The sequence below is a fragment of the Elephantulus edwardii genome, unplaced genomic scaffold, assembly GCF_000299155.1.
Source record: "Elephantulus edwardii isolate Elephantulus edwardi_28Jun2011 unplaced genomic scaffold, EleEdw1.0 scaffold00330, whole genome shotgun sequence".
NCBI lineage: Eukaryota > Metazoa > Chordata > Mammalia > Macroscelidea > Macroscelididae > Elephantulus > Elephantulus edwardii.
Genome location: NW_006400080.1, coordinates 750,704 through 777,993, shown reverse-complemented (window position 1 = coordinate 777,993; position 27,290 = coordinate 750,704). Strand labels below are relative to the sequence as shown.

At 36.8% G+C, this 27,290-nt stretch overlaps 1 protein-coding gene across 1 annotated transcript in view; it reads right to left on the bottom strand.

Moving 5' to 3' along the window:
- The window catches only part of LOC102859956 (protoheme IX farnesyltransferase, mitochondrial-like), a 147,518-nt gene that overhangs the window by 39,853 nt on the left and 80,375 nt on the right, over positions 1–27,290 (bottom strand). Inside the window, exon 5 of the mRNA XM_006901553.1 lies at positions 7,868–7,938. Coding sequence (XP_006901615.1) covers positions 7,868–7,938 — 71 coding nt within the window. The remainder of the gene's footprint in view (positions 1–7,867; positions 7,939–27,290) is intronic.

The window sequence follows — 27,290 nt, the reverse complement described above, 5'->3', positions numbered from 1 at the left end:
AGAATATATCAGCGACGGTGAGGATGGTGCAGAATAAGGCATTGTTCACAGGGTCGCTATGAGTTGTGGTAACCTGATGGCACTCAATCAAGCTGGAATGCATATCAACAGCTTTGAGACTTCCATGTAAATTTCAGAAGCAACTGGACCACCATATGAAATTCTGTTGAAATTTTATTGACATTTCATTAGAAAAAATAGAGAAGAACTGACATTTGGACATTAATTAAGTCTTTAAATCCTAGAACATTGTGTATCTCTCCTTTTATTTAGGTTTTATTTCTATCATCATCACACGTTTGCGGGTTTTTTTTTTTTTTTTTTTTTTGCGTGTGTTCTATATCATCACTAATTTTAAGACTAAATAATATCCCCTTGTCTTTATAGGCAGCATTTTGTTATTTGTTCAACAGTTGGTGGGTGCTTGGATTGCTTCTACCTTCAGGTTCTTATAAACGATGCTGCTATGGATAGTTGTGTGTAAGGTTTTTTGGTGCTGTTACTGTCGAGATGAATTCAACTCAGAGATCCCATGAACAGCCAATTTGTACCCTGCCCTATCCTGTGCAATCCTCACCACTGGTGACATTTTACAGCCCACTGCTGAAGTCACCATGCCAATCTATCTTTTGTGGGTCTTTCTCTCCTTCACTGACCCTCTTATCTTTCCAAGCATGATATCCTTCCAAGGAGTAGCCTCATCTAACCACATGTCCACAGTATGAAAGATGAAGCTTCACCATCTTTGTCTCCAAGGAGCATTCTGGTTGCACTTTTTCTAAGACATGTCAGTTTTTTCCTTTGGAAGTCCATCAGACATTTAGTACTCTTCTCTAGCATCACAACTCAAAGGTATCAATTCTTTTTCTGTCATCCTATTCTTTGTCCAGCTCTCTAATGTGGAGCAGCTGAATGAGAAGACCATGGCCTGAATCAGGAGCATCTTAGTCTTCAAACTGACATCACTGCTCTTCAGCATTTTGAAGAAGTAATAAAAGCCTGTCACTTTATCTCTTCAGAGAGGGCAGACTTGCATGGTCAAATCACCTTGCTGTGACCCATTCTGTTTCGCTCTCATAAGCCTTTCCTTTCTCTCTAATAAACGTTATCTCCCCAAAAGACAGAATCTTGTCTCCTCACTCTTGATTAGATTTGGCAAGAATTCTCAGATATGATGTGGTATATAAGTTTTTCAATACCAACTTTTCACTCTAAGTCCAGCTGGTTCTTTTTTTAAAACACATCTTTAAACACATGTTTTACACTCCCATCTTTGTATCTAAGCATGCCGGTGCTTTATTAGTCTACTCACAAGTTAACGTCTAAAACATTTCTCTTTTTTTTTTTCTTGCCAATCTTAATGCTCACTTCCTGTCTACACAATTGTCTACTCTTTCTAGAGTAGCCTTCTCAATACCTAGATGGAACATATCCTATATATCTATACTGGTGTCTGGCTTTATAAAATGGCCTAGGATGTCCTTTACATATTTTTTGTTTGTTTTACTTCTTTGTAACTTTAGAAACTAGCATATTTCTCTGGATACACAGTACTTTTGATAAGAAGTCCTGAGATGATAGTTATGAATGAATGATTCAATAATCCACCATTGCCTAGTCCCCCTGAGAGACTTCTGTTATCAATTTTACCATGATAAAGGAAATACATACAATTTTTACTCTGAGTTTTCTTACTTGCCAAGTGTTTTACCTCATTCTCTCCACCTCTTCTAATATGAATTTCTTTCTTCTGCTATTACCTGATAAGTCATAAATCTTTATATTTTAAAGGAAATTTTAAAAACAGATGGAAGTCTGTAAACCAGTCTATATATTTCTAAGATTTTAAATGTCTATATAAAAGAATGCACTTTCATGTAAATGTTTTATTGAGATTATTGTTGTACTTACAACAATTCTATAAAATGAATAGGATAGGAATTATGATCCCATTTTACATAAGGATACAAGTATCACAAAAAAGATTCATTTATTTGAGCAAACTCAGAGGTAGTTAGAAAACATTTTCCACTCGGCCCATGATGATCATTTGAATACTTGAGGACTGAGATGTTTTCTATTACAGCTTTTTTTTTTAAAAAAAAATAGTATTTTACCTGTCAGATATTTATCTTCATTACATACCTTTGAGTTTGCAGATTTGATTTCTAGAGCATGTTTACACATCTTTCAATATGAGTTTCTGATATAGAACATATGAATTCCAAGGTGTGTTCTCTGCCAGACAATCAAAGGGCATTTTTAGCCCAACCTCTTTCTCATGATCACTGCTAACAGCCGTAATTTTTTTTTTTTTGCTAGAAATGTCTGAACAGTTTAGTGATTAGAAGCCGGAATGCTCCTTGGAGTCAAGGATTCTGAAGCTTCATCTGACATACTTTGGGCATGTTGCAAGGAGGGACTGGTCCTTGGAGAGGGACATCATGTTTGGGAGAGTGGAGAGGAAGACCTTCGATGAGATAGATCGATTCTGTGATTGGGGTGGTGGGAATAAGTGTGTTTGAGATGGCGAGGCTGGCACAGGATAGAATGGTGTGTAGGACTCTAGGGTCGCTCTGAGTCACAAGCGACACAATGGCATATAACAACAACAACATTCCTTTTTCAACTGTAGGAAAACAAGGAGTGTATTTTTTTAAAGTTATTTAGAAGCAGTATGAATTACAATGATGAAGATACACGGTATTTTCAATTTACATGTTGTTTGCTATCTCTTTCAGGTAAAACAAGCATTTGGAATTTGTAAGAAATAGCCTTAAAAGTAAGGAAATTCAGTGAGTATCATTAACATCATCATCCCCTTCATAAAGAGTGGTCCAGACTTAAACTGACTGAGAACGTTAGGTGACACTATCAGTAATTCTGCTTGGCCAACAGGGATAATATCCAGCTCTTACATGGCTCACCAGGGAGCGAAGTCAACCTTTAGCTCACATTTAGTGATGCAGATCACTTTTCATACTTTATGCTGGCTCTGGCCATAACTCACTACTCCTATAACACGGGCTCTTTGGTTGTTTTTTAACACCTTGGTTTTCTTCTTCGATAAAGCTGAACCAAAAAAGCTGCAACCATGGCTTTGTAATCTGTGGCTGAGTGTTTCCCTTCCCACTGGTTTCAAGGCCACATATTCTAAAATGTTTTCTCAGGGAGTTGTTCTCTGATCTTTTGTCATTAGCTTGCAACATGAGAGACCTGCTATAGAAGTTGCTATTATTCTTTTTAAAAGAAATTTTGCTAATGATACACTTCTAACATCATTACTAAGTCTCTTCTATTCTTTTTTTTTATAGTTCCTGTAATTTTATTATTTTTTTTATAATTTTTAAAATGAATTTCAATGAACATCTACAGAGATTTTGGAATTCCATTCATTCATTGTTGCACTTTTCTCTTCCCCCCCTTTGCTCCTCTCCTTAAAAAGCAAAAGAAAAACTCCTTCATTGGTACACAATCTCCCCGCACACCCCCACCTCCACCCCACATACTCCATTCTGCAACCCTCATTCCAAACTCCTATGATAATCATAATGCCCTAAAATATATTACTTTTAAACTATTCTCTCCCTCATAGACTTCAATGCAGTAAACATAATTTATCCAGTTTTTCTCAGTCTTACCCCGACCCCGATGTCAGCCTCATTCTACAACAGTATCACCATATAGTATTTGTCCTTTTGTGACTGAGATATTTCACTCAGCATAATGTCCTCCAGGGTCACCTATTTTGAATAATATTGCATGAGTTCCTTGTTTTTCCAATGCAGCAGTAGTATTCCATTGTGTGAATACACCACAGCTTCTCTAGCCATTCGTTTGTTGATGGGCATTTAGGGTGTTTCCAACTCCTTGCTATTATGAACAAAGCCGTGATAAACATGGGTGTGCATATATCTGCTTGGATGTAGTTTATGGTCTCTTTAGGGTATATTCCCAGTAGTGGAATTGCTGGGTCAAATGGTATCTCTATTTGCAACTTTTGGGCTTTTCAAAGTTGGGTATCCTTTGAACAGGCAAAAAAGTACTTAAGAGATAGTTATGTGTACCTTTTAGGACCTCAAGCTCTGTAGTTAAATGGACCAGCACCAAATTCTTCCACTTCTGCCAAATAATTGTGCAGGCAGTTACTTATAGTTTTTGAGTCTGAGTTTCCTTTCCTAAATATTGGGAGAATTTAACAGCTTCTTTTTCATGTTGCTTCAGTGAGAATCAAATGTAAACAGTGCATTGAATGTTTTATCATTATTAAGGACCTGATGACATAGGAAATGAAGATGAATTTTACCTTTCAAACTTATTAAGTATGTGAATTTGACAAACTTTCCTAGTGATTCTGTAATTGATCCTATATTCTATTTATACTAATTACAACTTTCATTATCTATTTTTCTATTTTATTTAAAGTATCTGATGATACTTCATTCTTTCTGGAATCAAGAATAACTTAATCAAAAAAGACACAATCTTGCTTGATGAGAACAAGGAGGGCTTGAAATACTTGTGGCAAAAGATCAAGGACTACTGACTTCAACATGGATGATACTTCAGTGTCAGGAAAACACAAGTTTTCACCATCAGGCCAAAAGGCAACATCATGTTAGATGGAGGAAAAAAATGAAAGTTATCAATTATTTCATCTTGCTTCAATCCACAGTCAACACTCTTGGTTACTAGCAGTCAAGAAATCAAAAGATCAGTTGCATTGGGGAAATTTGTTGTCCTCTCCAGAGTACTACAGAGCAATGATGTCAGCTTAAAGACTAAGGCACATCTGATCCATGTCATCATCTTCTTAATTGCCTGCTATGCATCTGAAAGCTGGATAATTACTAAGGTTGACAGAAGAATTTCTGCCTTTGAGCTGTGGTGTTGGAGGAAAGCACTGGATATTCCATGGACTGACAAGAGAACAAATAGGTCTGTCTTAGACAAAGTGAAACCAGAGTATTCCTTGGAAGCAAGGATGATAAAACTTTGTCTCACATACTTTGGGCATTTTGTTAGGAAGAATCAATCCTTGGCATATGACATGGTGCTTAGATAGATGGAGGGTCAGTGAAAGAGAGAACAACCCTCAAAAAGATAGATTGGTACAGTCATTGTAGCAATGGGCTCAAGTGTTAGAGACAGTGAGGATTCCACAGGATAGGGACTGTTTGAGATCCATTGTTCATAGGGTTGTTTTGAGCCACAGCCAACTGGAAGGCTCATAACAACAACAACAACAATAACAACAATCTTTCCTGTTTCCTCTATAAGGTCTCCTACACCCACTTTGCCACGCACAAATGAAACAGGGGAGGTATACAAGTAAAGGGCTCCTGCAGGGCCTGAGCTCTTCAACACCGTAGAACCAATTCATGCATGTTTCTTTCCTTAAGTGTTGTTACATTACTTTTACTCTTAAGTATATAATTTTATTTCAATAATATTTTCCAAAGTAAATAGTAATCTCTTGGAAAAATTAACAAAATACGTTGTTTCCGTGTTTACAGTATATCTTAAGGATAGACACAAACCAATCTGTTCACAAAAGCTAAAATTACTGTCTTTAGTATGAGACTTTTAAAAGAATTCTACCGTAACACATTGCTGTTAATAATTACAGGGATTCAAACGTCACATAATAAATTGTCAAGTAGCATGTAAAGCTGTATAGGAAATACAAGGTATATATCATACCAAATCAAGATAGATTAATCAATACCAAAAAGGAAAACTAAAAAATAAACTGGCTAAGTGTTTTACTTAAGCAGCCAATAGCTGTTGTGTGGAGTTTAAGGTTAAGAAATAAATACACTAATGGATAATTTAGATGACTTACCCACTACACTCTATGTTGTGAGATGCTGTGAAGTCACCTCGATTCACAGCAATTCTATACACAAGAAATCTCAGCCTTGCCTTTTTCTGCACCATCCTATCACTGCTGCCTTTCCCAAGCCCAATATTACAGTCAGAGTGTCAATACATCTTATTGAGGGTGTCCTCTCTTTTGCAGGGTATCTTTTTCCAACAATTGGCCTCTTCTGATAACATGTCCAAAGTACGTGAGATGAAGTTTCATCATCCTTTCGTCTTAAGAGCACCCTGGCTGTACTTTTTGTCTTTGAGACAAAGATAGATTTGCTTGGTCTTTATTCAGTCCAGGAGATATTCAATTTGCTAACACAATAGAATTTTCTTTGGTTTTTCTTATTCACTGTTCGACTGTGACATGCAAACAAACAGGTTAAAAAACATTATGGCTTAGAAAAGGCACCTTTTAGTCTTTAATATGACATCCTTGCTTTTTAACACTTTGAAGAGGTCCTTGAAAACAGATTTCTTGAATGCAACCCGTCTTTTAACTTCTTGATTGCTGTGACCTGAGTGCTGATTGTGGATCCAAGTCAAATGACATCTTTGACAACTTTAGTCTTTCCTCCATCTATCATGATGTCGGCCACTGGAGCAGTAGTGAGGATTTCTCTTTTCATGATGTTGAGTTGTAACCCATATTGAAGGCCGCAGTCTTTGATATTCTTCAGTAAATGCTTCATGTCTTTATTTTCTGTAAATAAGATTATGTCATCTTATACAATGCAGGTTATTGGTGAGTCTTCTAATCGTGATGCCACATTCTTCTTCATAGTCCATGTTCTTGAATTCATACAGCATACAGACTAAACAGGTGTGGGGACAGAATATATCCCTGATGTCCCTTTTCCTGATCTTAAACTGTGTAGTATTCCCCATACTCTATGACTTTGCATTTAAAAGCAAATGTGTAGCATACAATATTTTACTAAATAATCATAATAATTATTAATTGGCAAGATCTAAAGTCTTCGGTCCTAAAAAATACTCCTCAATATAAAAAGATTTGTTCTCTAGAGTCAGAAGAGTTCCTACAATCTATTCAATACAACATAGTTGTACTATAAAAAAGTTTATTTCTATTTTTTTCAGGTGTATAATTTACCTCTACAATAACAATTAAAACTTATTATTAAAAAGTAAAACAACACTTAAAAACCTACATGCATGGGTTATCTTACAAAGAAAAGAAGTTGCAAGTTTAAAGGCCTTCTGAGTTATACTGTAGCTCCCTCACCTTTGAAATAAAGCCATTGCCAACAACCATATGGGTGACTATGCCTGAATTACCCATACACTTTGCCTTCCCAGAGATGAAGGGATGGATTTACTGGACAAAGACTGCTACTGTCATTAGGTCCCAAAAAACAGAAACTGCCTCATATAGAGACTGCTCCAAATAGTTTTCTAGGCTACAATCTTTATGAGAACAGATCACTAGGACTTTAAAATGCTGATTTAGAAGCTTCAGGAAGTAAGATGTTTAATTATTAACCATTAGTGATTATTAAAATATTCATACGCCTTTTAGTTCTACTTAACTGAATATGGTAGAAAGGAGAGTAATGGAGACAGTACTTTACCTGACACATAAACACATGTAAGTTTATTTGAAAAAGTTAGATTTCAGAAATATCTATTTTCAGTGACCCTATATGGACTTGACTAAAAATAATTTGTGTTAACAGAATGTTTTTATTATCAGTTACTATGTAAGTGCAGGAAAGCCCACATTTGACAGTTGAATCTAATAAAGTAATATATAAATTTTTCCCATAATAAACTGTAAAACTTAGCTACATCTCAAGTGCTTTGTAGCAGATATTGATGTGACAACTATTGTGCACCACAATAATTTTTACTTTTGAAAGTATGTTGCTTTAACTTTAGAAATAAAAAAAAGAAACCCAAAAACCTAGGAAATTATTTAGGTTGAACAAATAAATCAATATTCTGTAATATGAAAGATATATAGTGAGAATTTTACCTGATCTGTCCACGAACTAGAGGTCTGTTCTTTGTCCTATTCATGTTTGAGTCAAAAGGTACTTCAAAAAACTGCAAAAAGATTAAAAAAGACAAAAAGCCATTAAATACAAAGCAATTCCTTGCCAGCTGTTTCCGATTCACAAAATTCCATGTTAAATGCCGTTTTAACTTTCATTGTATATATTAATAATCTTGGCATTCTGAGGTAAAATAATTTTTGAAATAACAAGCTTTATGAGAAATACACAGAGTTCTACTTTCACCTGCTTTGAGAACCACTTCTTAAGCATACGTTCTATTCTTTAAAGCCACTGGTTTGGATTTAAAACCTTAGTGCTGTAAACGATTTCAGAATCCTTCGTACATTTTGGACTATGGCTTCAACCAAGAATCAACCAACTCTGACTCAGGTAAATGGCTACATGAAGTCAAGAATCACAGCTGGAGTAAATGAAGATGGTAGAAAAACTGTACACAATCAGTGAGCAAAGTTCTTTGTCAAGTTAGGATGCCCCAGAGTGCACAGAGAGGCTCTCCCCAAAGCCAGAGCCCAGAACTCAGACCTTCAGACTCCTACCTTGGATGAAACGAAATGGTTTAGTAAACCATTCACTGGTGGTATTTCTGTTATACCAGCACTAAGAAACTGATAGTCACTCTAATGAAGTATTTTGTTCATGTGTTATAGACAAGACCCAGAAAATTATCACATTTCACCTTGCATAATATTGACAAATTACACAATATATTCCTAAATTAATAACTGTGTCTTTTACCTGACACCTATTTTGGCAAAGCAGAGCTCTCAGAAAACGTGCTGATCTGCTTACTATTTGAGGCCACCTTTGTGCCTAAAGTTTCCCCATGGTCAAATGGCATCTGATGTCCTTGCTCATTAGCACTTTAAAGAGGTCTCTGACAGGAAGTTTGCATCATGTAACACACCTTTTGGTTTCTTGACTGTGGTTACCATAGGTGCTGATTGTGAATCCAAGTAAAATGTAATTAACAATTACAATCTTTTCTCTATCTATCATGTATGCCTTGGTCCGGTGGTAAAGATTTCTGTTTTCTTGACGTTGAGGTATAACCCATATTGAAGTACTTCAGGTCCTCTTCGCTTTCACAAGTAGGGTTGCATCACCTACATAGTGTCGCATAGTGTAGGTTGTTGATGAGTCCTCCAATCTTGATGCCACCTTCTTCTTCGTATAGTCCAGTTTCTCGAATTACTTGCTCAGAATATATATTGAATAAGCTGTAACTGTGCATACTGACAGAAAGTGGCTAGGGTTTCAAGGCTGATTCTGAAGAGTCTGTGGTACAAATAATATCATGGCTGGTTTCAGATGAATCCTGGCTGGAAGCAGAGAATACCAGAAAGATGTTTACTAGTGCTTTATGGACTATGCAAAGGAATTCGACTATGTTGGACAGAATAAATTACAGATGAGAAGAATGGGAATTTCAGAACAATTAATTTTGCTCATATATAACCAGGACTCTCCTGCACTGTCCATCCACCCTTCCGAATATGATGTTCTTCTCCAAGGACCAATCTCTACTGGCCATGTGCCCACGTTTGTGAGAGTGAGCTTCAAAATTCTAGCCTCCAATGAGAATGGATTGATACAGTAACTGGGGCAATGGAGGTTGGTGTGTTGAAATTAGTGATACTGACTCAGGACAGGGCAGGCTTCAGAGTTGCTGTACATAGCGTCGCTATGGGTCACAGGTGACTCAACGGCACGTAACAGCAATAATAATGTGACTAGGACATAAACCAAGAAGCAGTTCTTGTTCCAACAGAACAAGAGAATACTGCATGGAATAAAATCAGGAAAGGTGTGTGTCAGGGTTGTGTCCTTTCTCCGTATTCAGTATGTATGCTGAACTGAGTATTCTGTAATGTCTCCAATTTATTTGACAGTTTGCATCTTTTTATCTTGAATTTTCCCCCCACTTAGTGTATTTATTGAGATTTATCATATTGTTGAGTATAGCAATAGTTAATGTCCTTTTTATTAATGAATATTCCATTATACAGAAATACCATAATTTGTATGCTCATTTATTTGCTGATGGATGTTTGAGTTGCTTTCAATTTTAATGTACTGCAAAAAGGGCAAATATGAACATTTGTGCTCAAGTTTGTGCATGATTATTTTCTCAATGATAAATACCTACAGTGAATCATATATACATATATAAATTAAGAAAATTCTTCCCATCCCTCTAACATTTAACAGAAGATATATTAATGGTGTTTAGCCTCAAGAATCAGTATATAGGTTTTGCAACATCAAAAAAGGCTATGTATGGCTTAACCTAAAAAGAAATGTCATCACCAAATAAAAATACAAGAACTCTGTACCCTCTTTTTGGGCGTGAATTTTTAATTATAAGAATTTCATGTTTTGCCTAAGTTTGATTTTTCTATCATTTTTTTTGGAAGTCAAGAATGGCTAATGGGTGTATCTGAGTACTGAGCTGACAAAGGGAAACTTGTTAAAGTTCTATGATTTGCAGGAGATTTGGAAAATAGAATTGAAGAAGCATCTGTGCTTATGCTTAAGCAGGAGGTGTAAAGTCCAGTACTGGTGCTGCTCACACACAGTTGCTGTGATCTGTTGGGCAGCACACCGGGTCTGCAACTTTATAATCTACCAGATCTCCCGAGATTGCAGGTAATCACAGGAATCCCTAGCTTTACATACTCTTGGGCCAGAACTGTCTGCAGCTCCAAGTAGATCAGCTCTAATGCACATCACTCTACCAAAGTCAGTGGCACAGAAACAGCTAGAAGCCAACATGTGTTCCAGTTGTTTGCCCCATCCTTGAAGACTCCACAAGAGTGTTCTCTCCTGACTGATAGTTTGCTGACTTCAGTCCTAATACCAGACACAGGAGCAAGAGATTGACTTAACCTGCTGGGCTCTCAACATCTAGAGATGTACTCCCTGCAACAAACATCACTTTGATATTTTTGATAAAACTCTGATACAGGCTGCCTCTTCCTTTACTTGCAGTTGTTGTTGTTGACTGCCTTTGAGTCCAGCATGACTCATAGCGACCCTATGAACAAAAGGCCTGAAACTCCTCTACAACTATCAACATTTATCAAAGTTCATAGTTTTCAGAGGCATGTTACTTAGGAAGTGGATGCCACTCCTGCTTCCAAAAGCACCACTGTTAAAAAATATTTCATTTTTTCTGTCTCAATATCTCAACTGGTATTTTCAGTTGCTTTTTACGCATCGGAAAGTTGGACTACAAATAAGGATGTCAGAAGAAGAATTGATGCCTGTAATTATGGTGTTGGAGAAGAGTACTGAACATATCATGGTTTACCAATAGAATAAATAAATGTCTTAGAGAAGGTGCAACCAGGGTGCTCTCAAGAGGCAAGAATGGGGAAACTACTTCTCACATACTTTGGGCATATTTTCAGGAGAGGCTAGTTCTTGGAAAAAGACATTATGCTGGGGAAGGCAGAGGGCCAGAGAAATAGAGGAACACCTTTGACGAGATGGACTGAGAGTGACTACAATAGGCTTAGGCATGGGAGAGATCATGAGGATTATGCAGGGCAAGGTTCAGATCTGCTGTTTGTAAGGTAGCTCTGAGTTGCAGTCAACTCCATGGCACCTATCAACATCTCAATATTCTACTCAATCATCGAAATATCAAATTTCCTAGAAGATGTGAATTTACAATTAGTACCAAAGAGAAACAGCATAGTATTTATAAAGACCCTCAATAATTACAATAATGATGATAAAAGTTTACATTTGCAAACTGTGTTCCATGTGAAGACTTACTGAATTGATTAAAAAGTGAGTTTATAAACATTAATAAAAGTACTCTTTGCCTTTAAGAAAATATATATATATAATTTACTGGATTAGCTGAAGTCACATGTAATTAAAATATTCCATCTCAAACATTCATGTTCCTTCCTTTCCCCAGTATTCAGACATATTCACTATAGATATATGAAACAAGATTTCTTTAATGAACAGAAATATGTACTATTAACTTCAGAGAGTAAATAAGAATTTCAATTACAAATCATATTATTTAAAAGCCTTAGCCGTGGGCTGGAAGCCTCTTAAGTCAATCAGGACCTGGTGGGTGGGCCTTTGTATTTAAAAGTTGGTTGGGCCCTTGGGCCTGTTAACTGTGTTTGGGAAGTGCTTTGTTCTAACTGGTATAGCTCTTGTCAGTTTGCTGGACTCAAATAACTTGGGGTTGCTGTGATATTGAACATTATGCCACTTGTGTGTCAAATGCCATAATGGTTACCCATGGTGGACAGGGACTGGCTGAGCTCCAAGATTAAGACAGTCTTGGAAGCAGGACTGACATCCATTTCCTAAACAACAGCCCTTTGGAAACTCTATGAACATTAGAGAAAAGATGATAGTTATAAAACAGTGTTCAGATCTTTTGTTCACAGGGCCACTATGAGTCACACATGACTCAGTGGCACTTAACAACACTATTCAAATAATTTAAGAACTTAAATACTAATTTATGGTTTTGTCCTAAATTACACAAAAAACTAATTTAAAAACTGGGCAGTTATCAAGTCTATGGGGTATGTGTTATGTGCTGTTATGTGCCGTCAAGTTGCCTGAAACTCACAGCGAACCTATGTACAACAGCCCTAAACCCTGCTCTATCCTGTGCCTATCTCACTGTCTCTGACAAACCTACCCTGATTACCCCTGTCACTGAATCAATCTACTTCATAGAGGGTCTTCCTCTCCTGTGCTCTCTCTACTCTCCCAAGTATGATGTCCTTCTCCAAGGACTGACCCCTCCTTGCAACATATCCAAAGTATGTCAGACAAAGATTCAGAATCCTTGCCTCCAAGGAACAGCCTAGTTTAACCCTCTCCAGGATGAACTTGTTTGTTTTCTTAGCAGTCCATGGCATATTCAATACTCTTCTCCAACACCATAGCTCAAAGACATCAATTCTCCTTCTGTTATCACTAGTCATTGTTCAGCTCTCTGACACATAGCAAGTGACTTCAAAGGCCATGGCCTGTATCAGGAGCACCTTAGTCTCCAGAGTGACATCACTGCTCTTCAGTATTTTGGAGAGGTCACTGAGAGCTGACTTTCCCATTGCAATACGTCTTTTAATTTCCTGGCTCCTGGTGCCAAGTGTGTTGACTGTGGAGCCAAGCAAACTAAAGTTGTTAACAATCTCGATCTCTTCACCATCCATCCTGATGCTACCCATTGGCCCAGTGGTGAGAATGGGATATGTGTATGTGTGTTTAATTCAGGAATTCTAAGGAATAAATTGATCTGGCTGGAAATGAATATTCTCTCCTTTAAGTTTCTTACAAGACTAGAACTGAGATACAGCCATAGCAATTGAACTTGTCACAACTTGGCAGTAGAGTTAGATACTCATGGATACTTAGATACATGGGAAAACCTGAATATTTCTAGCATATCTGCTAACGAAGACCTACAGTACCTTTCAGTGAGGGCCCCATAATTCTTCCTAGTACCCAGGGATCAGAGGTTATTATGCTATATTATTCCATTTTTCAGGCATTTTTATAAGGTTTATGGCATTGGGTTAGATAGATATTTAAACCATATTTCTAAAACATAAAGCACTGTATATTTAGATAAAAAATTTAAACTTAAGAGTTATTTAGAATCTATAGCTGACTTTGATCCTTCTAATTATATAACATTCATAGCCTCATAATATTATTACTGTTTCAATTGGATCCACAATTTCTGAAATTGTGAAACTCCTGAAAGTTGATGAAAATAAAAGGTACCCTAATAAGGTTAGTTTCTGACACAGACTATTTAATTTTTAAGAAATGCTTCATTATTACCTTTTCTTATCACTATCTTTATAACTCATTGATTTATGCATTATTGCCTATGCAAAGGCATTTGACTTGTTGGATTATAGCAAATTATGACTAATATTGAGAAGAATGGTAATCCCAGACCACTTAACTGTGTTCATGTCAAACCCATAGCTAGGATGTTATGTGCACTGAGTAAGGGAACACCACCTGGTTTAAAATTAAGAGAAGTGTACATCAGGGTTGTATCTTCTCTCCATATCAATTTAATCTGTATTCTGGGCAAATCATTTGAGAGGCTGGATTCTATGAAGAAGAACATGGCATCAAGATCAGAGAAAGGAAGACTCATCAATAACCTGCACTATGCATATGTAACAACCCTCCTTTTATATTAGCATTTAACTCCTCATCATCTTCCTTCAAGTCTACACACAATTGCTATTTCCTGTCCTCCAGCAATACTCTGATCTCTTATATTGCTCAGGGTCTTGGTGATAGAGACACAATGCAAATCAGCACATAACAGTGGTGCTCTATTAATTCTCATATGGGGTTATACCAGTCCATAGGAATGCCTAGTGATGCAGAGCCACAAGTGATGCTTTCCAAATTCTTTACAATGTGATTGTCTATTTTTGCATGAATGCTCTTTTTATGAAGTAGGCAAAAGTCAGCACCATCCTGACACCCACCCCCACCCCCACCAAGCAGAACTGGAAGTGCATTTCACTATTTCAAGAGAAAATTCCTGAATCATTATGGCTATGAGTCACCATGGCTGGGGACAAGGTGACTATCCTGTGCACAGAGATAGCATTAGTGGAGGAAAGACATAGTGACACACTCTCCTACATCTATCCTAGGTTATATCTTAAGTGTATCTTACACCAACCTATAAAAATATCCCTAAGCAGTCGATTCTGACTCGCAGAGACCCGAGTGCTGAGCTGAACAGTCCAGTAGGTTTTCAGGACTGTGGTATTTGTGCAGCCAACTGCTAGGCTCTTCTGAGGCACCTCTGCATGGTTTCAAACTGTTGAAAGTTTGAAAAAGTGAATAGAAAACATAACTGGGCCCAAGCGATAAAACTTTCTTTTCTACTTTTAATCCTCTATGTAATCATGTTTTTAAAAGCAGATATATTCTAGAGATGCTTGTAAGACAAAGGTAAGAAAATACTGAATTTGGTAACAAGGTGTTACCTTTCCTGTCCCAAATAACAAGAACAGCATTATTCTAACAACTAAAGAGGAAGACAAATATGTGGCCCTTGTCAAAGTTTATTCTTCCATCCATCTTCTCAAAGCTGTCTACAAGTATTTGTCATTCCAATATGGATCACAGCTTCCAATATCCAAGATAACATGTCTTAATCAATCTTAAGCCAAGTTAAAAGGGAGGTTAAAAAATAAAACCAAGGGCAGGGAGAGGAACCTTATCCAGTGGGCTCTACAGACCATTAATGTCAACTTACAAATCAGTTAAGACACCTAGTCAGCCATTGTTTCCTGGTTATTACCAGCGTTCTACTGCCTTACTTAGAATAAACAAATTAAGGAGAACTCATTGTTCCCATTGATTTCCCCTCTGTGAGGCACTTGGAATAACAAATGCATGTGTGCTCTGGCATTCATCAGGAGCAGCTTTCCACCTAATGTGGTGACTGGGGGCAATGTTCTATTTTAGCATTTACTCAAGCTGTTACAAGTAATCATAATGCTCATTAAGCTGCATTTTAAGACTCTGTTATGAAAGAAAAAAGAAATTTAAAAGTCTAAAAGTTCACCACCACTCATTTATTAGATCCCTAAGCAGCATATGCTGTAAGTGAAACAAGCCAAGCCACTTCACTGGTCTGAGGCTTGAAGAATCACTGTGATGGAGGTGATGGGCCACTTTCCTCAGCCAGAAAGATCTCTACTTGTAAACACTGCTTTCTGAAAAAAGGACAGTAGAAAATACATAAAAATATTTCTAATATCTGAGTAGAGAAACACTGGGTAATTTATTATTCTTTATCTTGATGTTTTATGCAATTGTCTAGAAAGACCCAGGATGAAATAATGGGAGAAAAGTCATTAAGAATTCTACCTACATGATCTAAAATTTAGAAGGATCTTCTTCAGGCTAATGAATAAAGAACTACTCTAAACCCAACATTAATAGTCTTAAGCAACTACAACCCACAAGAAAGTCAACTCTTCCCTCGAATAAGAAAGAATCAACAGGAATGACAAAACACTGATACTCAATGAAAACATTTATTTCTATTCCTCAGTGTCATTTCCTTAATTCAGCAGATCTGTTAAGAAAGACCTCGTTGAAGGGTCAATGAGGAAAAATGCCTCTCAATCACTTTATATGCATGTGAAAATTAATCATGAAGAAAGAAGACAGAAGAACTAACATATCTGAATTATGTTATTGATGAAGATTATGGAATGTACCATACTGAGGAATGGAAAAAATTCAGAAAATGAGAAAGACCCTCAAAGGCACAGACCGACATGTTATTATTATGTGTCATCAAGTCGGAAACGTCTCATAGCTAACCTTCTTCCTGCAGGTTTTCAGAAGCTGTAAATCACACGGGAGGAGAGCACCCATCTTCTGGTGGATTCAAACTATGTGCCTTTACGTTGGCAGTGTAACTTCTCACCCCTTAGCCACCAGAGCTCCCTAATGTGCAATAATTGGCTCAAACACAACAGTCTTTATGAAGATGGCACAGGGCTAGGCAGGGGTTTATTCCGTTATATACACAGTTACCTTGAGTTGCAACTAATACGATGACACCCGGCTGCAGCAGTCAGGAAATCAAAAGACAAACTGCACTGGGAAAATCTGCTGTCAGGGATCTCTCCAGAATACTGAGAAGCAACGATGTCAGTCTAGAGACTAAGGCACACCTGATCCAGGCCATGGTCTTCACAATTACTTGCTCTACACTGGAGATGACAGAAGAAAAATTGATGCCTTTGAGTTGTGGTGCTGGAGAAGACTCTTGAATATACCATGGACTTCCAAGAAAACAATTAGGTCTGTCTTGGAGAGGGTGAAACCAAGTTTCTCCTTGGAGTCTAGGATTTTACAGTTCTGTCTCACATACTTTGGACATGTGGCCAGTAGGAACAGGTCCTTGGATAAGAACATCATGCTTAGAAGGGTAGGAGGTCAGAACACAAGAAGATGAGATGGATTAGCAGTGATTGTGCCAGTGCTCAGGTGTGTCAGAGACGGTGAAGCTGGCTCAGGCTAGGACAAGGTTCAGAGCTGTTGTTCATAGGGTTGTTCTGAGTCATAATTAATTCAATGACATATAAACAATAACAACAAATTAAAATAATTTATGCTCTAACAATTGCCAAAGATGGTAATTCCATCTTTTCAATCAAATACTTTTAATAATATTTAATTCTGACGATGGGCTCTGAAAAAAAAATGCAATAAAAACCTACCAGAACTTACCAACATGAACAGATTATTTCTTCAGATGCAAATAAAAAAAATTAAAAGCTTTTAAACTAGGATTTAAGAGATTAGAAAAATTTCTCCCAATTAATGATAGTTTATCACAATCTTTTACAGACAAAAAAATGCTATCCTAGTTAATAAATCTTTGCAGATCCCGCCACAGCTATAAAACAAAACAGGCATACTGACAATATTACCAATAATAAAATAATATGGCAATAGTGTGACCTCTGAATCAGTTCTCTGAGGTACTATAAAGAGGTTAAGTGCTACCATTCAAACAAAGTTAGATCATAAACATTTTAAAATGATAAGAAATAAGTAGGATTATCATCATCCAGGTCTCTGTTGTAGAAGAAAGACATGACACTTGAAAAGGCTCTACCAGGTGCTGAGTAATAAAACTGGCAAATCTACAATGGTTCAAATACTGCTATGATCTACATCTGGTCAAAAGGAGGTGGGGGCAAAGGCTAGGGAAATCATTAAGAAATTTGAGAAGTCCTAAACAAAGAAACTGTAAAATTCTAAACTCTAAAGCAAAGGAAACATACTTAATCCCTCAGGGGTTACAGAGTGTGTTTCAACTGGGCTATTCCTTCTCTCTTAAGGACACAAGGATAATACCAAAGCCTAGAGTGACACAGTATCTCCACTATACACATGTGGGCACAAAGCCAGCCTGCTTTAGCCCTCCTGGCACCTGTTGGTCTAATCATCAGCAAACACACTGCTCTACACAAGCGAAAGAAATGGAGGGTAGGAAACAAAAAAAGGCGGCGGGAGGTAGTGGGGAAAATAGATATCATATTCATTTTGCCAACGAGAGAGTATGTATGTTTAAACATTTGTTATGCAATCTCTCTAAGTTTTCAATAGCACACTGAAAAGAGTCACATTTCTCGTATAATCAACAGACTATTTTAAACTTTAGATTCTGCATGACTGAAATGGGAAGGGGCAGATAAAAAGTAAGGGGCACATGTGGTTTGTTAGGAAGGCACTGGCTTTCTACTCTGCTACTTTAGCAAAATGCCTTGAAATCTCAACAACTCTGTGCCTGTTATCTCTGAGATTTTGTTCACTTAGAGCATGATTAAACGTTAGTAAAATTTCTCTGTTGCTCACTTGCCCACAACTCTATTTTTCCTGATTTCCCAAAAACACTTTGTTGTTGTTGTTGTTGTTGTTGTTATGTGCCGTCGAGTCGTTTCCGACTCATAGCGACCCTTTAGCTAGTTAAAAAACTCTTTTGTTTAGATCTTAAAATATTTTCAAGCAAATAGACTGTAATATGTCCCTTTCAAGGAATTTATGAGAGAAAATTTGAAAAGGTGAATAGAAACAATGACTATTTGCCACACTCCCATTAGATAAGACTTGCAGTAAGGACACAAAATGGTTTGAATAATAGAGTGACAGGTTTTCAAAGTGAAGTCATTAACAAAATGTTTCTAACAGCTTTTTATAATTGTGTATATCCCTGTATTTTCATTCTTTTTCTTCTAATGTGGCTACTATAAATGTCTAAATTCTGTGTCTGATACATTCAGAACATATATGTAAGTACAGATTTGGACCACATACAAGAGTAGGGTTGATAGTTCCTTCATTGAAAGATGTGTAAAGGCTGAAAATACCTAGTTGGCAAGACAGCTGTCATGTACAATGAATAGGATGTTGGGTAATTTTGCAGAATTCTAAAAAAAAATTAAGCTGCTTCTCTGAGAAGCTAAACAAAAATTTGTACTATGCAGTATCAGCACAGCTACTGCATTTTAAGAAATATGGGTATTACTTACTACCTTACAGAATGACCCAAAATTAACAGAATGGTCAATCCATGCAAGAACAGCTTACAAAATACAGAGGAAATATTTTCATCTCTCTTGTTAGGAGAAAAAGAAGAATATTTACTTTTCTAAGCCACAGTTAACTCTGGTGAGCTAGTGGGAATGGAGGTTCACCCCCAACCCAAAGGCAAGCAGTTCTAATCCACCATTTGTTCTGAGGGAGATGGATGGTCAATCTCTTTTTGTAATTGAGTCTCTGAAAATTCAATGGAGGGTGAGTTATGAGTTGGTTCTGACTTGATGGCAATTGAGGTAAGCGAAGTTGAAAACTCTTAATTAGTCGAGTTGTTATTATGTACCACTAAGTCAACTACGACTCATAGACCCCTAACAACCTCATACACAACAGCTCTAAACCTTGCTTTATGCTGAGCCAGACTCACTAATGACTGCACACACTTGACTCCACTGTCACAGTCACTGGGCCAATCCATCTCATCAAGGGTCCTCCTCTCTTGTGCAGGCTGACCCTCTATTTTTCCAGACATTGATGTCCTTGTCCAATGACTGGCCCCTCTCTGCAACATGCCCAACGTATGTGAGATGAAGTTTCAAAATTCTTGCCTTCAAGCAGCACCCTGTTTTCACTTTCTCCAGAATGGGTCAGCTTCTCTTGGCAATCCATGGGATAAACAAGCTCTTTTCCAGCACCCCAGGTCAAAGGCACTGATTCTTCTTCAGTCATCCTTAGTCACAGTCCAGCTTTCTGATACACAGCAAGCAACTGAGATGACCATGACTTGGGTCAGATGCACCTTAGTCTTTAGACTTGACGACAATGTTCTACAGCACTGTGGAGAAGTTCTTGACAGCAGATTTCTCCAGTGCAACTTCTTTTTTGTACTTCCTGACTGCTGGTGGCAAGAGTATTGATTGTGGATGCAAATAAACCAAGTTGTTGTTGTTATTATAATAATAAATTCAAATTAGCAGCAATTTTCTACAGAAGAGATAGTATGGAGATAGTAATTTCCATTTATTAATTTAAAAATATTATTATCAATCATATATGTTGTTTCATGCACATACATTGTGTTTTATAGAATCTTTACATTATATTTCATTCATATATACTGTGAAGTCTTTTTTCCCCTTTACAATCATCTTACTAATAACTACGTTTGTGAAAGTGTATAAGCCAGCCATTGCCTCATGTCTTAATATCCCCCTTCTGGATAGCCAATTCTGAGCTGCCACCACAATCAAACCCATAAACTGAGGGAACAAGCTCCTTTTGCTGAAGAAACCTCAACTTTGAGTTTCTGCATCCACAAGCAAAGATCATTTGTAATTTTCAGTAGTTTTTTTTTTTAAATTTTAATTAAAACTGGAATAAATGGTATTCAAGCATTTCTAAATTTTCCACCAAATTCAACTTACCCTCAGGAGGCAAGCTACATTTTTAAGTGTTCATAAACCATAGTAATTGATATGTAACTATATCTTTATTAGTATGATTATGCAGTTTAGATAGTAGCATTTGGTCATCAGACCCCAATTACTTTAAGAACTACAACAGATTATGTATCTATACACTGCCTGTCCACAATATAGTTTTCTGCCTCAGAAACAATTTTCAGACAACTGTGAATGTTTGTTTGTGTAACCACTCATGTAAAGTAACATCCTAAGTCTCACAAACATGGGTAAAGAGTTTTAAAGTTTTAATGAAATGCTTCTAAACAGAGAAGGTTTTAATTTTACAAACTGGATTTCTTTTCCATTTTAAATGACAGATACCAAGATAATGGAAAGGTAAGTTTTCTAATAGTGATGCTCTTATTTGCCTTCTTACTTTTGCTAGGAACAGAAGAAATGCTTCTCCCATTAGTGATAAACAGATAAACCATCAGACTTGTTGCTCTAAGTTCCAACTCAATAGAGTTCCAACGTAGATACTCGAAGTACTGAAAGAGGTTCCACTGGATTTCTAAGATCATGAACCTTTATTGAAGTAGACTGCCACATCCCTCTACTTGCAGACGGAGCTAGTGGGTAAGGAGTTGTACTCTCAACCCAAAGACAGTTAGTATGAATCCGCCAGTGGCTCTAAGAAAGATGGGTAATTGTGACTTACAATCTCTGAATACCCACCGGAGGGTCAACTATGCAATGAGTTTCAAATTGGTTCTATCCTCCCCGCTTGCAGAAGGGTTGGTGGGTTTGAACCACCAACTTTGGAGTTAGCTGATGAATGCTTAAGCACTGTGCTACCAGGGCTCTTAATGTTGGCTATGTATATATCAAAGTAACAAAAGATATAAAATGAACTTGGGGCAAAATTCTGAGCAAGAACTAAAGCTAGATTTTCAGTTAGAATATTTTAAACTTTGAATATAATTTTTTTCTTTTTAAAAAATTTTATTTATTTTCCATTGTCTTTGTTTTTGGTGAAACATTCTTCTATGTCGTATAGCCTTGACCTGTCCACTTGCTGTACAGAGAGGAAACTCGTGGTTGCTGTGAAGCTGAACACTGTGACACTGAGGTGTCAAATGTGAGAATGGTTATCTACGGTGGACAGTGTTTGGGAATCCCAGAACATTTAATCGTGCTAGTGTGAAACCTATACTTGGACCAAGAGGCAGTAGTCAGAACAGAGCAGGGCAACACTGCATGTTTCAAAATTGGGAAGGGTGTACGCCAGGGATGTGTCCTGTCTCCATACCTTTTCAACATGTATGCAGAGCAGATTATCCGAGAGGCTGGGCTCTATGAGGAGAATTGTGGCATCAGGATTGGTGGAAGATCTATTAACAATCTGCGTTACGCAGATGACACAACCCTGCTTGCTGAAACTGAGGAGGACCTCAAGCACTTGCTGCGAAGGGTCAAGGACTGCAGCCTTCAGTATGGACTAAGGCTCAATGTCAAGAAGACAAAGATTCTCGTCACTGGACCAATTGGCAGCGTCAGGATGGATGACGAAGAGATTGAGAGTGTTCACAGCTTCAGTTTGTTCAGCTCCACAGTCAATACTCTTGGCACCTGCAGTCAGGAAATCAAAAAGCGTATGGCGATGGGAAAGTCTGCTGTTAGGGACCTCTCTAAAGTACTCAGGAGCAACAGTGTCTCTCTGGAGACGAAGGTGCGCCTGATACAGACCATGGTATTTGCAATCGCTTGTTATCCATCAGAGAGCTGGACAATGACTAGGGAGGACAGAAGGAGAGTGGATTTTGAGCTTTTGAGCTGTGGTGCTGGAGAAGGGTACTGAATGTACCATGGACTGCCAGGAAAACAAACAGATTCATCTTGGAGAGGATTAAACCAAGCTACTCCTTGGAGGCAAGGATTCTGGGGCTTCGTCGGACATACTTTGGACATGTTGCCAGGAGGGACGGGTCCTTGGAGAGGGACGTCATGCTTGGGAGGGTGGAGGGACAGCGCAGGAGGGGAAGACCCTCTATGAGATGGATTGATTCGGTGACTGGGGTAATCGGGATGGGTGTGTCAGAGGCGGTGCGGTTGGCGCAGGATAGAGCAGGGTTTAGGGCTGTTGTGCATAGGGTTGCTATGAGTCGGAAACGACTCCACGGCACATAACAACAACAGCAACAACAGGCAATATCTATGTATTAATTTTAGAAGGATTATATGGCATATAGCAACATATGAGATTCTGATTTAAACAAATAGGTTTTCTAATCGATAATTTTAATAACAAACTATATTCGAGCCATTATTTCCCTCATCATTATCATAATATGATGATTTAAATATTAATTCTGTTAGAAGTTCCTTTTTTGGGGGGGTGTCAACCTGTCACAAGCTATCAAGATTCTAAAAGCTCTGAAACCCAGAAAACAGATACTATGTTGCAATTACATGTTTTTAAAGATTACTGATTACATATATTACATCTCTATTTCTTATTTCCTTCTAACAGGTCAATGTGGTTATTGCTAAAAATGTAAATTACATAAATTTTTAAACACAAAAATTAACAAAATTAAAAAAAAATATATTATTTCAGCATCATTTACTAATAAAATTAAATGGTTCTTATGAAGGACAGTAAAGAAAAGTTTACCTCATTTCTAATAAATTATACTACACACTAAAATAAAATCAAAATAGAAGAGAATCCAAAAATCCAAAAAGTAAAGTGTCAATGGCAGTGCTATTTATAACAAGTACAAACAGAAGGAATATTAAAACAAATTGTTAAAATGAGGTAAAACAATTTTATTATCCAGGAGTCACTAAAAATGATACTCAAGAAGACTAAAAATGAAACAAAATGCTTCCAATATTATTACAGTAATTGGTAGTGTCAAATCTGTGTCAAAGTGGTAGATCTTTGGGTGCTTTTCTCTCTTCAGTATTTCCTTTTACATAATAAAAAGAAGAGATGTAATAAAAAATATATAGATAGCTGTGGGTATATGCTTAAAAAAAAAAGGAAGGTGTTCTATTACATTTTCCAGACCACATTAAATCTTTTAAATTTTCTAAAACATATTAGTCTCTTTTGAAAGTTAGCTTGAGGTCCTTATAAAGATGGCAAGTTAAATGGTCTGAAAGAAGCAGATTCTTTATTACAAAAAGGTCTCTCATTTTTCAAAGCTCCACATCTTGCATAGCTTTGTTTATGTATAGCTGTGTCTTGCTGTGACCACATTGCTCAGAATTTTGAATTACTATTATGCATATTGACTTTGATCAAGAACTTAGGTATTTGACATGGTAGATGGTAATTCAATAAAAATAATTTTGAGTCAAAACTATTTCTGCTAACAACAGGCAAGGGCTAAATACAAGACTTCAGGAAATTTTCCCACGTCGAGCCATAATTATTTTCTTTAATCATAATTTTGAGAAACAAAATATCTAAGTCTGGGGCTACCAGGCAATTCTTATTTTATTTTATTGCCAAGAAATTCCAAGAACTTACTTAGGCATTAAAAAGAAAAAAAAAGCAGTTAAGGTATTGAATTTGAAATCTTCTTAGGAAAATTGTAATAATAAAATTATGAACATTTTCTCTTTATTGGCTTTCACCTGGAAAGAAATATTGTACATTCTCAGCTATGGATCAGCTGACTAGCAAACTTGCTACAAATAAACAAAGAAGAGACACTGGCTAATATTATGAAAGTTCATTTTAAGTTAGTCTCTCAACTCACAAATTTTTCAAAGTAGGGAAAAAAACCCCTATGGTAAATTTAGTAACTAAATGACTATCACAGGCAAGCAAAATACACAACACCGAAAGAGTGGTAACAATATTATAATTCATTTTAAAAAGAAATTAGAAACTATTTACCACTATTATTTAATATTTACTGAGGGCTTATTAGTCTTAAGCTTTGGCTAAGCTTTTCTTATTAGCATTATCTTACATAATCTTCATGTTAGTGCAATGATTGTAAGGATGGTTACAGGCTTGGCCAGGGTTTAGATCAGTTGTCCACAGGCTCGCTGAGTCATGCTCGTCTCAAATGCACCTAAAACCATCACCAGCAACATAGGAAGCTGCACTACAATCCTGAAGGAATCTGAAAGGTTTGAATCCATCAGCTGCTCTAGGGGAAGAGGATGGGCAATCTCCTTCTGTGCAATTCACTACCTCTGGAGGGTTGGTTAAAGAGGATCAGCTAAGGGTCAGTTCTAACTTGATAGTACACAACAGCAACAACCATCATAATCAGTAAAGTGGGGTAATGACAAGTAATGAAAACAATATTGCACAGCTTGGATTTGAACTCAGTCTAAAGGAACCCATGCATAAAAGCACATACTATAATTGAAAAGATAATAGCTAGTATGAGGAGTATACAAAGCAGTTAAAGCTCTGGCTTCAGTTTAAGGTCTCAGAAGATTTGATAAGTATTTTTATAAGAATATGAGATCTATAGAAATACAAATAATATCTGCCAAAAATAGGTTGAGAGGAAGGCCAGACTAAAATTTTCAATACTGCTACATCTAAAATTTAGTCCATCAAGCACCAAGGTGCAGTAAGCAACAAAATTTTCAGCAAAAATCTATAGCTGGCACACTAAAAAAAGAGGGCTTTTCCAAATAAGGAATGGGAACTTAAAAACACATGAGTCTGGCCACTAAGACTTAACAATAAGCAACATTTGCAGGATAATATGGAAAAAGATCTTTCTGATAATTTTATAATTTAAAAACCTAACTGGTATGTTTAAGCTTCCACTGAATCACTTAAACTATAAGATGGAATTTCAACACCCAGTAAAATGGGCTTACTTAAGGAATTTTATTTTACCAATACAACAAAATTGTTGTTGTTGATTGCCTTTGAATCAAGCACAACTCATAGCGACCCTATGAACAACAAGCCAGAAACCCCTCTACAATTATGAACATATATCAAAGTTCGTAGAGTTTCCAGAGGCATGTTGTTAAGGAAGTGGATGCCAAACCTATTATAGTATAACAAAATATGTAGTATTAAAAAACATATTTCTAAATTTAATGATTTATGACTCAGAAAGCTCATGATTTGTTATTAAAGAAAGGAAAATCTAGACACATCCTTTTATCAACATTATCTTTACAAAATGTTCTATATTTGTAACACTAAATATATTACTTCTCATAGAATTATTTTTATTCTTTCCCAACTCCATTCAGTATTTTAAAAATAGATGTAAATATTTACTTTCACTCTAGCTGCCTAGTCGTTAGAAATTGTGCTACCAACCCAAAGGCACATGGTTTGAAGCTGCCAGTTGCTCTGTGGAAGAAAGATGGGCAACCAACATGCATGCAATTGACTGTCTCTGAGAATTCACTGGAGGGCCAGCTATGAGTCATCACACAACAATTCCCCTTAAAAGAGAATAACTGGGTAAAAGGTTATGATCCCACCGTTCAGATATTATACAAAGATTACATATACTACCATAACCCTACTTCCCCCTTACGTTTTATGTCATTTAAATATTATTTGGACAGCTGGTTCGTAGGATACTGTACAGTATTTCATTATTTTGCATGCATAACAATTATTTGTATGCATAAAACATAATTTACTTTTACAAGCCAAAATCATTGTTGTCGAGTTGGAGTCAACTCAAAGCTGATCCTCCAAGGGGTTTTCTGAGGCTGTAAATTGCACTGGAAGAGATTAGATTGCCCATTTTCCATCTGTTTTCTAGCTGTTGGATTTGAACTGCAAAAGAGCCACCACCTTTAACTGGGCGCATTTTTTAATATGCTGAGATTTATCCCTAATATATTTATGTTATCTTTCACTAATTTAGGAAAACTCTAGAAATAGCATCACTGGATTGAAGGAAATTCACACTTTAGGAAATTCAAGTTCTACTTCCAAAATGCCCCTTAAAAAAAAACCAAAAAACCACAAACCCTTTCTGATTCTCACCGGCAGCAAGAGGTATACACTTTAAGTAACCTCCCAATAGATGAGAATAGAACACAACACAACACAACACAACCTCTAGAACTTCTCTCCTCATTTACTTCGCATCACCCAAGCCTCAGGCAGCCTTTCTCACTAATTTAAAACAACACAAATTCTCAGGACTATTTAATGAAACTTGAAACTCAGTTTTAAATAAAAAAAAAACAAAAACAAAAATTAACAGGAAGGATATCACGATACATGCAAATTAAAACCCAAAACTTATCACAGAAAATACTTAAAGTACATGCAACTATCTGGATGAACAGACTAATATTGTACACATGTCTCTCTGGCTCCTTTAGTTTATAACATTGAGAAGTAAACTGGAGTTTTTGTTCAGCTAATTTTATAAAGAAGGCAATGCTAGATAGAAAAAAGAACAAGCATAAAAATGTATTTTAAAGTAATGCATTGTAAGTTTGGACAACAAATCTCCCTAACAAGAACAAAGGACAATACTCAAGCAAATTTTCAATTACCCTTTAAAACAAGAAGGTGCCAAAAAGCAAAATTTTGCCACAAAGCAAAATGTAAAAGGTTAAAAACAACAGAAATGAATGCAAGCAAATCTGGACTATTTCGTTTTTTTTCATGTGTACCAGGGATGAGTCCTATCTCCATGCCTATTCAATGTATATGCAGAACAGAGTCTCTGGGAGGCTGGGCTCTATGAGGAGAAATGCGGCATCAGGATTTGGAGGAAGACTCATAAAAAATCTGTGTTATGCTGATGACACAACCCTGCTTGCTGAAAGGGAGGAGAATCTGAAGCGTTTGTTGCAGAAGGTCAACTGCAGCCTCCAATATGGATTGAGGCTCAACATCAAGAAATCAAAGATT